At 39.3% G+C, this 12488-nt stretch overlaps 1 protein-coding gene across 1 annotated transcript; it reads right to left on the reverse strand.

Annotated features, from left to right (window-relative positions):
- Positions 1 to 268: 268 nt before the first annotated feature.
- Positions 269 to 3785, reverse strand: LOC146472602 (uncharacterized). Its single transcript, XM_085119479.1, has 4 exons — positions 3183 to 3785; positions 2378 to 2577; positions 1592 to 1937; positions 269 to 716 (listed from the first exon to the last, which is right to left on the reverse strand). Exons 1-4 carry the CDS (start codon positions 3768 to 3770, stop codon positions 285 to 287), a joined length of 1566 nt encoding a protein of 521 aa, XP_084975605.1. The 5' UTR covers positions 3771 to 3785; the 3' UTR covers positions 269 to 284.
- Positions 3786 to 12488: the final 8703 nt, after the last annotated feature.

The raw sequence follows: 12488 nt of genomic DNA on the forward strand, positions 1-12488 counted from the left end.
ACTATTGCAACTCAACAACCACAACAACTTTAGCAATGCATTTTCATTTCCATACATGTACTTTTGTATTAATAATAACGATGATTAATGAACGTGTTTCATTCGTCATTCGTTTTACGCTGTTCAATGAAAGATAAAAATCGGCAGTTACCCTACTGGTTCAAAATCAGTGGAAAGAAATGAAACGTTTTCATTAATTAATTGCTCTCAAACAGAGTTTACGTGTTCTATTTGGGTCCTTAAATTTACTCCCTTTATCAGTCTAGCGCGAAAAAGTCTCATAACTAATCATCGTCCCCCTCTTCAGTAATTCCATAAGTTGTCTCGAGTTCTTCCTTGTCAGGCGACTTATCGAGCATCTTATTGAAGAGCTCTCGAGAGACACAACTGATATGCGCTCTTGCCGTGAAATGCTGACGGTACATTTCTGCGGTGACATTGTAAATCTGGAGGCCCTCTGCAGTCGCGCGAAATGGTAGAAGCTTATAAAACACATTGCTTCTATCGACCATTATGACAGTCCCTAGTCCGTCAGTTTTTAGATTGGCCATTACTTCTAAAACTGTTGCGGCCAGTGGCCGCCTGCATCCGCTGATAGAGCTTTGGACTTGTTTCACAGTCACAAAAGGACCACGGCACGTCAATACTTTTGTTGCGATGGTTTTTGTGTCTTCCCTACTATCGTTCCGCCCTTCTTGCTCATTTCCAACCTGCAACTAAAATTTAACAATTCAACCACATCAGTCCTACATGATACGTGTCTTAAATCCCGACAAAGCAATTCATGTGTCATACTTGGCATGCGAAAGTAACTTCGACGCATGTAGCAGATATATAGAGGATATTACATGACCGCGAGGAAATACGAAATTTCTCTTCGAGTGATGAAAAACATGCGAACGAGTGAAATAGGTATTATATAAACACCAATGAAATACCAAATCATTGCAAAAGGCGCGATTTATTATGTAACCATAGCAGCAGGTGATATTTTCACATGTGAAAAGAACACGTGTGAAGATATCATGTATTCGCGCGAAAGCTCAACTGGTATTTCATTGGTGTTTATATAATAAATAAAGAATCTACAGTCTCATTGTTAATTTCATTCACCCTCCTTCTAAAATTTCCTACAGATTAGAAAAACAAATACGAGTGGCAATGGTTGAAAACTCGATATTTAAGATCCAACAATTCATAGCACAGTTTTCGCTTATCCGATTTATAACTAATCAGTAAACTTTGTCCTCTAACGTCCTAGATACTTAGCGTGTCCGAAATTAAAGGGGGTACTATAGGTAAGAAATATAGGGAAGGGGGAAGGAGGCAGGGTGGGTTGATTAAAATTCTTGCTACTGTTTCAAACGGTTACATTTAGCTTCTTCTTACACAGGGTTTCCTTGAGAGCTCATGGAGGAGGGTCTCGCATTTACTTTATGCATGCACATCCCTTGTTACTAGTTAGATTGACTGTAATTGGGTGGTTTATATGTTCACATTTTCTTTGGTTTAAATGATGAACGGCCCCTTAAGCTAAGGCGCGCTAAGCCAACTCAATCCATAACTTACATTACTTAATATTTGTAAGTACCTGATCAAGAACTTTTCGTTGCTCTGCGAAGTAGTGTGTCAAAGCAATGGCCCGCTTTAATGTTTCCGCACTCACAACGGAAGGTGGTGACGATGCTGGAAGACGATCTAACTTATTGAGAAGCTGCCCGTAGAACACGTGCATGACCGCCGCTAGCCTCAACACGTGCCTGTCGTCTTTTGAGACGTCTTCTGTTGCTCCGTCATTCTCCTCCCACTGCTTATTAAGCTTGTGGGTAATCTTGTCTAAAAATTGTTCAAACGCCTCATTTCCTGTTGCATCCAACGTTAATGTCATTACATCGTTTTCGTCGTGACAGAAGGTATAGATATTTTCGTAGACAGATCTAGAGAAGACAAATAAATGACGGAAACAAGTCACAATCAGTGCAAGCAAGAAACAGAAGACAGTCTAGACTGGGGCAATAAGGTATTCCCTAGTCTCGTCATTAATTTGTTAACTGTATGGAAGTACTCTTCAGAATGACCGTGACTAAAATAGGCCAGAGGGTTTCTGATTTTTTTTTTTTTAATTGCAAGCGGTTTAGACTTCACGTTATTTTGCTTAAATTTATCTTAAGAAGACTTCAAAAATTGTGGGAGGGTCTCCGGCATATATTTGCCAACTCTCCAATAACGCTTTCACGTATTCGAAAGCCATAGTATTTGAAAATTTCTTAATTTATGGAAACTGTAATGGATCAGAAACAGTAGCTATTCCCCTTTGCCTTTATAACGAACAAGAAAGAAAGATAAAGTAAAACATGTAATAAATCAGGCGGCTTACCTCAGGTCCCTGACAGCTAATTGATTTAAGCGGCCTATGAAAGTCTTGATTTCAGCAGCTGTGAGGCGCTGTGGTTTAGGCTGATAAATAAGCATCCTATCCACGGCCCCATCTCTTCTTTCCTTTAATCGGGCGTAGATGGGGTAGAAACGTTCCGGCTGACTGTAGCCCACAATAGACACACCGGGATTCTGGATGACCTTTACAATGCAGAAGAAAACAAAGTAAATTTAGATATCAACTATGCATATCCATATCATCGATTGGTCATATCAGTGTCCTACATTTCCGTGGAAAGACGTCTGGAAATAGGAAACGTTCACCCTCCAGGGAAAACTATTTCACTTAAGTGAGTGCGAAAGCCGTGGGAAATTTGAATAATTGGAACGAAACACTACAATATTATACCCTAAAAAATACCTACTTTCAAAAATATAACCGCTGACCAGTGTCCTAGCCGTAAGTTAGCCAAAAGTAGACAGATGCATCAAAATGAATCCATCTAATTAGTGTGATAGAACATGCCATAAATCTTCAAACAACTACTTTTATAGGGGCAGGCACACACGCATACGCAGCGCTAATTAGTTGTTTTGAGGGGACTTTATGGTCTCTGATACACTTTAAAATATCTTTGGTCAGGAGCCCATTAGTGGGCTCCTGCTTTGGTGTAAGTTCAGTCATGGTATGTCCCTTAGCCTCACATGTGAGCCATTTCATGATCCTTAGTCTACATTATACCAATAATTATAGGAAAGCTATTTTTAAGATTTCAGAGTACAAATGACCAAACAAGTTCAATTACCTGTCGCTTAGATTTGTCTCCTTTGGTGTAAACCCAAGTTGCACCGTCGTAGAGGGTAATTAGCCTCTCAACGTCAAGTCGACTCTTTTCCTTCACTCCAAGAATCTGCTCCAGGAACTGGGATACTTCCTCTTTTCCAACAATGGCCTTGTGGCCCAGGCTGGACTGGAGCTGTCGGAAAAGACCAGCTTCCGTGAACTCATCCACGAATAGATTGGTGGAAGCCTGATCCTCCACGTGAAGACGTACGGGTTGCGAACAGCCGTTTTGGAAGGCCGGAGATTTTCCCGAGCCAGGCGGAGAGAGGCAAAGCATGAACAAATTAACGTGCTCGTGGCGCAACTTACAATCCACTTTTATGTTCGTTGCTCCCATCAGACAGGCTACAGTGGGGAAAATGCTGCCAAGAAGAATATCCCTAGATGTATTGTTGGCGCTGGCGTACACATTAAGCCATTCCGACACCCTTGGAGGGGCGATCTCGTCCCAAGGTATGGGCATTTCGGTGGCTGTTTTTCTAACGGAAACCGCCAAAGGTGTAATATTGGAAACTTGTTTTCTTTTTGACGAGGGATACGCGTTTGCCATGGCTGGAAAGAGAAATTTGAAGATTTTGTTAACATTTTGTTCGCAGTTGAGGTCATTGCGGCAAAAGAATAATATATTATTAGTATTATTATTATTATTATTATTATTATTATTATTATTATTATTATTATTATTATTATTATTATTATTATTATTATTATTATTATTATATACCACACAAGTGAATAGTGCTTTTCGCGCGCGTTGATTGGCTAGCTCGGAGGTGATTAGCCAAGTACTATTCCGTACTATTCACCCCCGAGCAGCCGAAGAGAAACAAGATGGCTTTCCGTTTCGCCACGGTCACTTAAGAGGAAAATATTTCGATAAAAGAGACGGCTATTGCAAAAAATACGAAAATGGCAAAAAAGTTTGTTTTGGCGGCATTACATGGTAAGTTATTTAATCTTTCAAACCTCATATTGAAGGCGAAAAATAAAAGTAATTGTCGAGCACTATAATTACAATGTAAAGAATGAAACATCTTATGCGTTAAACAACAGGACAAATTTCACACAACAATCGAAGAAAAGACACGTAGCAAACTAAACAAGAGCCTCCAGAAAATTTATTTGTCCGTAAGAAAACGAGACGGAATTTTCTACAATAAGAAATCGCTTACCACACGGCGCGTGAGATTTTAAAATTTCCCACCATTTGTCGGTATATTGTCAAAAAAAAAGTAGTTTTTGGTCCACTTCTTAATCAGCTTGTGTGGTGGTATATACTAAAATAATTATTTACCTCAGTGTCGGTAAAAGTGATGAATACCTCGCCTGTTCGCGGCTCGGTAAATATCCATCACTATACACCTCCACTGCGGTGAATAATTGTTATCTAATACAGTGTTCCATTACGCACGCGTTCACTGACATACCGCTCTGATTGTTTTAAATTGTTGTTCCTGTTCCTAGCACAGAAAGCGGTTTCGTTGTCCTTTTCATGTTTAATTTCTTTCGGAAAACTCTTTCCAGTTATTTTTATGGTATTTTGAACGGTTTGACCTCATTCAATCTCGTTAATTTAGGTCTTGTTATCTTCATTCAACAATTGATACGATATTCAAAGCTATTCAAAGCTATTCAGTGTAGCTAATAGCTAAGACTGTGCGTAATGAAGCTGACACTTCGAAAACAACGTCAAGGTGAATTTCCCCTGGTGCGTAAAAGAGTGTACATACGTTTTGACATAAATGGCTCAATGAAATTCGGTTTTTGAAGTGCCTGCTTTAATGGAAGTAAGTTGAGCGGGGTACAGGTTTGTTATGTTTCTTTGGTCGTAAACGCGCATTCTTTTCACGTCCCCTAACACCGGTTAAATTTTAATGAGTTCCGACCCATGCAGGAAACTCGTGGTGAAGCTCATTACCTCGATATATAGCAATAACAGCGGCAACAACAAAAAAGGATTTCACGATAATTTATGGTGATCTTTCATTGAGTCATTCATTCAAGTGGTGTTATATGTTAAATCTTAGTTTTAAAAATAAATCCCCCGAATTCCCCACTCGAGGAATCGCACTTCGCTTGAACGATAAGTTCTAACACTTGGTTCAAGTGTCATATAACCCTCGTGTGAAAACTGAACCAAAAAGACGATGAAGGGGGTAGGCTCTCTTGTTAAACCTGATTCGGATAACCAACAGAAAATTATAAAATCTTACCTCATAAATAGTAGTGCTTCTGGTTAAAAAAAGTGAGATTTCAAAGAAGTTGCTTCTGTCGTGAGGATCCGGTGTGATTTGAGACTTCAGTTGAGTTAACTGATTTCAAAGTGAATGGCAACAAGTCTTTTTATAATAAATTCGAAGGTCCCCAAAAGCATGGTTGTCTAAAAAGGTGTGTGCAATCGAAGTCTTGTCAGCCAATCAGAATGGAAGGAAGCTTAGGGAGCGGATGACGATTGATTTCATGCTATTTCGCAGTATTTTTTTTTCGCAAGATTCTCGCAACTCTCGTTTTCGGACTTGATATATTTAGATAATTGTTTCGCAAACTTAGGCGTGATCGGAAGAAACCGTTGGTGTTTGTCTACAATCGCAATAAATGAACATAAACCTAACAGCCGTGTAACAGTCTTTTGTTGCCGAATGTTCCCTCAGCGATTAATTTTAATGCCGGGTTGCCCTAATTGCATTTGACGTTCGATTGGCTTGATCAACGACCTTTTAAAAGTATAAGTTCCCATTTTTACTTGGCTATGCAAAAATTGTTTTGCTTGGGAAATCGCCTGATTTGTTATGAAATTACTTATTCGCGTAACATTTGCGGAAATTACTTCAAACCTGTAAGCGGAAGTATGACTGATTTCTCTTGCACAGTGAGCCGAAATCCATTGAAAACTGATGACGGTATTTCGATAGCATGTGCACTTACGACAGCTGTCTCTTGATCGTTATCGATCATTGAAAGATATGGTCAAGCAGACATTTTCAAATTGGTTCGTTTAATTTCATGCGAAAACGAAGATACAACAACAGACTGTGTGTGTGGTTTGAACTTTTCAGGTGCTATAAGTATGTTAAACGTTACGAATAATAGCCATTCACTGGCTGATTATTACATTTTTATTGGGGGCGTTGCTAGACATTTCTTGCTGTACAATTAACCCATCTTGCAAAACCATTATAGAGATAAGATTTTGATCTCAGCCAAAACAGGGAATAAAAAACGGGTTGGAAAAAAAATTTTTTCTCAAAACTTTCCAAAATACAAAGATATTTTTGTGACATTGTAGAAGGATGCGAACTTTATAGTAATCAATCGCAGAAAAGAAATGTACTCAACACTTGAGAAACGTCTGCCTGATCTAATCCACCCCGTGATATCTCAAAACCGTGTTTCGCAAACTAAGGCGTGATCAAACAAACCCACACAACCGTGAAGACTGATTGCTGTTAGCAGTACGTGATTATATAAATCACGCGATATTCCAATGTTTTAAACGACAGTTTACCACAACGATCATAGATGATAAGTGTCTTTCTGTCACCAAGAATAAAGCATTTGGCCAGCCCTTTAATAGAATTGAACAACAGCTTGGAGATTTCCCTGTTTGAGTGTAAGTAGCCTATTTACATTTATTTCACTTGTATATGCAGGACTCGTGTCCGCCCAGCAGTTCATCCTTTTCCCAAACGCCGCGAAAAAAATAATTATGTCACATACCACATACATTTTTCGGACACGCCTCGGGATCCGAATGCGCGCGTACTGCAATAGCGTTCATTGTTTTGGGCAGGCCCCTGTTGTTCAAAGAGCGGATAACTTTAATTTATCCAGCGGATATGTCGTTATCCAGAGAATAAAATGTATTGGTTGGAATACATTTTATCCGCTGGATAGCGATTTATCCACTGGATAGAGTTATCCGCTCTTTGAACAACCGGGGCCAGGAGCATAAAATCCTATAAACGATATATTTTAATTTTGTAAAGCTTAATGATTGTAATTTATGATTCATATCATACGAGACGCTAAGAATTAAATGTATTTAAGAAATAAAGTATGTTATCTGAAACAACATGATCCTTTTAATCTCGCTCCAAGTCCATCTGAAAAAAGTGCGAGAGTATCAGTAATAGTATCAGTACGGCACGCGGTTCCCAAAGCAATTGCTTCAAAAACTGGTTACGAGAAACGGGCAAAAACAGAATCTCGGCAGCACTGGAATTACTGCCAATTTCCTTCAGGGAGAGATCAACTTTCTTAAGTTATAGTGTAGTGACAGTTCATAAAAAAAATTACCTTCATCGGTAGCGCAGAATCCCACGGGGGTACTCCGGATTTGAAGTGACGGGGATGATCGAAGGATTTTTTTGGGTTTGAAATTTTTTTCATTCTGGGACATTTTTGGGTGGCTTGATTTAAGTAGGGATGTTTTGGGTATCCAAAACAATCTGAAGATTTCGTGGTAGTGCACGAGCTGGTCTTGTCTGTGAATAAAGTATAACCAAACTTGTTTTGCGGCTGTTATAATATCAGGCGTCTTGGGTGTCTCAAGGTGTTGTTAGAATGACTACCAGATGCGGAAAAGAAAACTTCAGATGGTATGATGAATAAACAAAAACACAAACATTCAATTTCTAATGTTTTTATTTTTCGTGTAGTCTCTTGATCTTTTAATGCTTTTTAGAAATTTTTAAGGCTCCGAAAGTCGACATGGGATTTTTTTGGGGGTTAGTTTTTGGTCCAGCGATTTTTTTTTGTTTTGTTGGAAGCCTTGGGGATTTTTTTGGGTTTTGATTTTTTGCCCCCATTCGATAATATCATGATTATTACACCAACCGCTCTTGCAAGTGAGAACTGGCAAGTGAGAGTTGTCCACGCTTGGACAACACCTTTCTAAGATAAATGAACTTTCGAAAGTGGGCGACTACGATAGAACACATCTTGTTCCTACGGGCAATCTTGTTCTCGGGGAATCATTATCATTATCACTGGTTGTTAAAATAAGTTTTGCCTGAGAGAAAAAAAAAAGTTTTGCCCGAGTTTTTTAGTCATCGCTTACCATTACCCCTTAATTTTAGCGCAAAATTAAATTTCACCGTTAACTTATAATTTCACAGATGAAATAACAAAACTGCTGTGGCGACGTTTCTCGATACAATAAACAAATCAAAACTGTACGATTGTGAGCTCAATTTCCCCACTAGCACAGCTACATTCCTCAGTTATTTTCTGTAAAATCTTTTTCATACTGCCTAAAGTTTCCAATCCATGAATTTTCAGAAGGCGTGTTTTATGAAAATTATTTGACATCGGATTTCCATACAAACACTGTTATTTAAAGACGTGTTTGCCTACTCGTCAAATTGGCGTCGAAAACCGTGATAAGGTACATTGCGTTAACTTGTTCGCAAAATTTGGCATTTGCTCGATTTGCTCACAAAAATTGAAAGAGCAGGGTCCGCGGAGCGGGTTTTGTACCCGAGGTGGGGGACTTTAATACGAAAGTGGTAGGGATGCTCGTGGGAAATTTTGAATTAAACCCCTAAAGGAGACCAATCTGGGCGTGGCCCAATTTTTTTTTACCCCTAAAAGAGACCATTTTAAAACACAGACAAATACCGTTGAACCTCGCGTAAGCGACCACCCATAATGCTTACTGAAGGTGGTCGCTTACAAGAGGTCAGACCACGGGGGTTCTAGATTTCGGATTGTTAACGGAGACCTTGCCCTTTTGCCAATGTTTAACGAAAGCCATAGTGATAACTTTTCAGTTACCTACAAGTATATTAGTCCAAAATTATTCTGGACCAAAAAAAAAAAAATCTTAGAATCTATGGTAATTATTGTTTGTATCTCACAGCGACTGAGACAATTATTGCGAAAGAAACTTTATTAGTTGTGGTTACACTTACCCTTTTACCCATGGGTAACTAGCATTTTCCCACGGGTAAGGATGTTTTTGTGTGTAACCGGTTTTCCCAAACCGAAACTGCCTTTGGGTTATTTCCATGGATACATCAAAGAGAACAAAAGAACTTCCCATGACAGTTCCTGAACTGAAAAGTACGGTTTATCTGCTCCCTGAGGTGGTTTGGCCAATCATCATGCAGAACGTAGCTAACACAGGAAATCGCCTGCTATGCTCTGAGTTGACCTCTGATACGCTTGGCTAATTTCGCGCTTACTGTACTGGTAGCACAAGGTGACATGGCAGGGTTTCGTGCATCACTGTGAGTATTTCTTTCTTTATTTTCACGAGTTCCCTCTTCAGACTATCAGTTTCGAAGTTGATCAAGTTGTAATCTTTTTGTTTATCTGTTTATAGGAACGCTAGTCAAACCGAAGAGTCCTACTAACGGGTATTTCTTTGCGCCTTCTTTGCTGTCTTCTCGCAAAAAACTGTTGGATTGCTATATTTATGGAGGACTGTCGAATAATTAGCAGGAGAATCACCGAAATTAAGCTTACAAGATCTCGATTTGTGTCATGCATGTCGATATGTACGTTTCCCACCAAACTGCATGCATGGTCAGTGTGAAATCATATCTAATTATATTTTACCCTGACGGGAGTTCTTTCACTGTGTAACCGCATCCCCAAGGGTAAAATGAAACCTGAGCTAAACCGAACCCAAGTCATTTACCCTCCGGAAGGCCCAAACCCAAGGTGTGTGTAACCACGACTATTACTCCAAGTAGCGCTGTCTAAATTTTTCAGGAACGGAGCATAAGCAAAAAGATAAGACAGATAAAAGATAGAAGTGTTTTTCCTACAAGGGATTCAATCTAATTAAAGTTTATTTCAGTGTGAAGTATAGTGCATGGGTATTTTATCAATTGTTATAATGCTAACCATCCGAAAACCATCCAAAAAGCCCCACTCCTCCACAGTCCCTGCTAGAGTGCTCGCTTGCTCGTGTTTGCAAAATTTTCGCAACTGCTCGCTTGCTCAGGTTCTCGTTAAAATATGTTTAATTAACTTTTTAGGTTTTTGGTACATCTTAAACTCCAATCTTGAATCTGGATGTCAACTTCAGTTAACATAAGTTAACGCAATAGAACCTTCTCAAAAATGGGGGCGAAAATTCAAATAAGTTAAAATAAAAAACGTATACCAGCACTAGACAGCACTGGAAAGAGCCCTTTTACTTTTTCAACCCCGGCAAAGTTTTAGCGTATCAGGTTTAATATCAGCTGAGAAAATATAAGTTGAGAAATGAAAAATTTGTAACGTATACCCCGAGTCTCATACAAACGTCTGTAAATTTGTCAAATTTCATCTTACATTGCCTAAGCCGATGTAACACCTAATATGCTGAAACTCTGCTAGGTTACTAAAGTAAAGGTGCTCTTTTCAGTGCTGGTATCAGCTTTTCATTCAGTTCAATTTTAACTCATTCAAATCTGTTGCCGCCATTTTGGAGAAGGGCCTATTGTGCATGCCATGACCAGGACTGCGATAAGCTGTAAAAGTGTTGCGTATTAGGAAGGTGTCACTCAGACTATTAGTATAGGTGCATTCTAATAAAAACAACGTCTGGAGCTTTGCTGATAGCAGAAAATTTACGAAGTCATCGCTGCTCACCAGTTGTATTTTCTAAAGTGCTATCTACTCGCAAGAAAAATTTGATTACTGCTCTGGTCCCCCCCAAAAAAACAACAACTGAAGACTGCAGTGCTCGCATGCTAGTGACTGATCGCAAAGACCATTCGATACCCCATCAGTTCAACAATTTCATTACGTGATTATCTATTACATCTCAGCTAAAGGCAAAACTATCGATTTCCATTTAAAGTAATAAAAAAAAGTGCTGAAATTAATAGTTCCATAAAATATCAATATCCCTTATTATTTTAATAAGTATAGTAATGCGCTGGCGATCATATACATGTAGAGCGGTTTTCGATTGAGCGTGGAAAGGCCAATGCAACAGACGTCAATCACAACAGACGCAAACAACACAATGAACCAATAACAATTCGAAGCAAATACATGTGACCAGTGCCAAGCTTGGGAAAATGCGTGCGAGCGGGGCACCATTGTTTTGTTTTGCTTTCCATTGGTTGAGAAAATGGCGCGAGTTTTGTTAACTAATCACAGAACGCACCAAAGAAAAACCAAAGTAAACGCGAAATTTTCTCACGATCGCGCGTAGCAAACGAAATAATAGAAAGCCAACGAGGCGCCTAATCATCTCATATTCAAGCGCGAGTGGAAAGATACTGATTTATTAAAAATAATCAAGAAATATTGCCGTTTTCGCTTTTCAAGAAAAAAGACAATTTAATGGTCGCTATTGTTCAGGAATGATATAAAGGCCCATATGCCATGGCAGCTAAGCCAATGAAATCTCTGGAATTGCATTATGCTAACAATCATCCCGCTTTTAGTAATTAATATTATAATAATTTCGTCGAAAATTGCGACGTATTTTGAGGCATAAAAAGGGGAATTCAGCTGCCTAAAATATTATTTAGCCTCTGTTCATCTGTTTATCTGTTCCTCTGGCCGCGCAAGGAAACGCTTGCCAGCATACCTCACGACTCTGAAAAACTTGTCACCGGGCGCTAAATTTATGTTTTGTGGCGAGCAAAAAACATCTTCGCCTAGTTAGCTGAGAAATTGTCCTCCAAGGTCATCATTTTCACGAGTTATTTCCTCGAGTGAGTCGAGTCATACAATAGAATTTAATATACTTATTAACAGACATGACCAAGCTGCACCAATCAGGAGTCCCTTTCGTGGGCGAAAGGGTTTTTCGAAATATGAGGTTTGCTGGCAAGCATTCCCTCACTAGCCCCCTCCCCCCCCTCCCCCCAAACTACGTAAAAAAAATTTCTCTCGCATAATTTTCGCGCGACCGCCAGGCAAGGAACTCTTCGTTCGTACGGAAACGCTTGCTATGCAGGCTAAATTCTTTTTTTTTCTCCTTTCCAGGATGGATGTTGCTTTACGAAAATCGCACTGTGTTCTACTACTCTGCATGGTGATGATATTCGTACCGTGTGAAACTAATGGTAATCCTCTATCCCCCAGCCTGTTAAAAGCCATATCAGAAATGATAAAACAATATGAGAAAGGAGAGCTAACTGCGACAAGCGCGATTCATTATGATCATCAAGTTGGGGGTCAAAAAAACACAGAAACCTTGTTTCTACCTGGAATTATTATCTGGGATCCGTTATTACAGTATTTTCATGGAAGCTTACCTTGTCCCGACTGTGGTCAACTTCTAAAACCAAGATACTGGAAAGATGGAAAAGATTGG

This window comes from Pavona decussata, unplaced genomic scaffold (assembly GCF_977016875.1).
Source record: "Pavona decussata unplaced genomic scaffold, jaPavDecu1.1 SCAFFOLD_98, whole genome shotgun sequence".
NCBI lineage: Eukaryota > Metazoa > Cnidaria > Anthozoa > Scleractinia > Agariciidae > Pavona > Pavona decussata.

Bases quoted from the DNA above. Each gene is read 5' to 3' on its own strand.
- LOC146472602 (XM_085119479.1), bottom strand. From the start codon at position 3,770: ATGGCAAACGCGTATCCCTCGTCAAAAAGAAAACAAGTTTCCAATATT. The intron at 2,578-3,182 runs GTAATTGAACTT...TGCATTGTAAAG, and splicing joins GAGACAAATCTAAGCGACAG to GTCATCCAGAATCCCGGTGT. The intron at 1,938-2,377 runs GTAAGCCGCCTG...TGTCTTCTCTAG, and splicing joins TTAGCTGTCAGGGACCTGAG to ATCTGTCTACGAAAATATCT.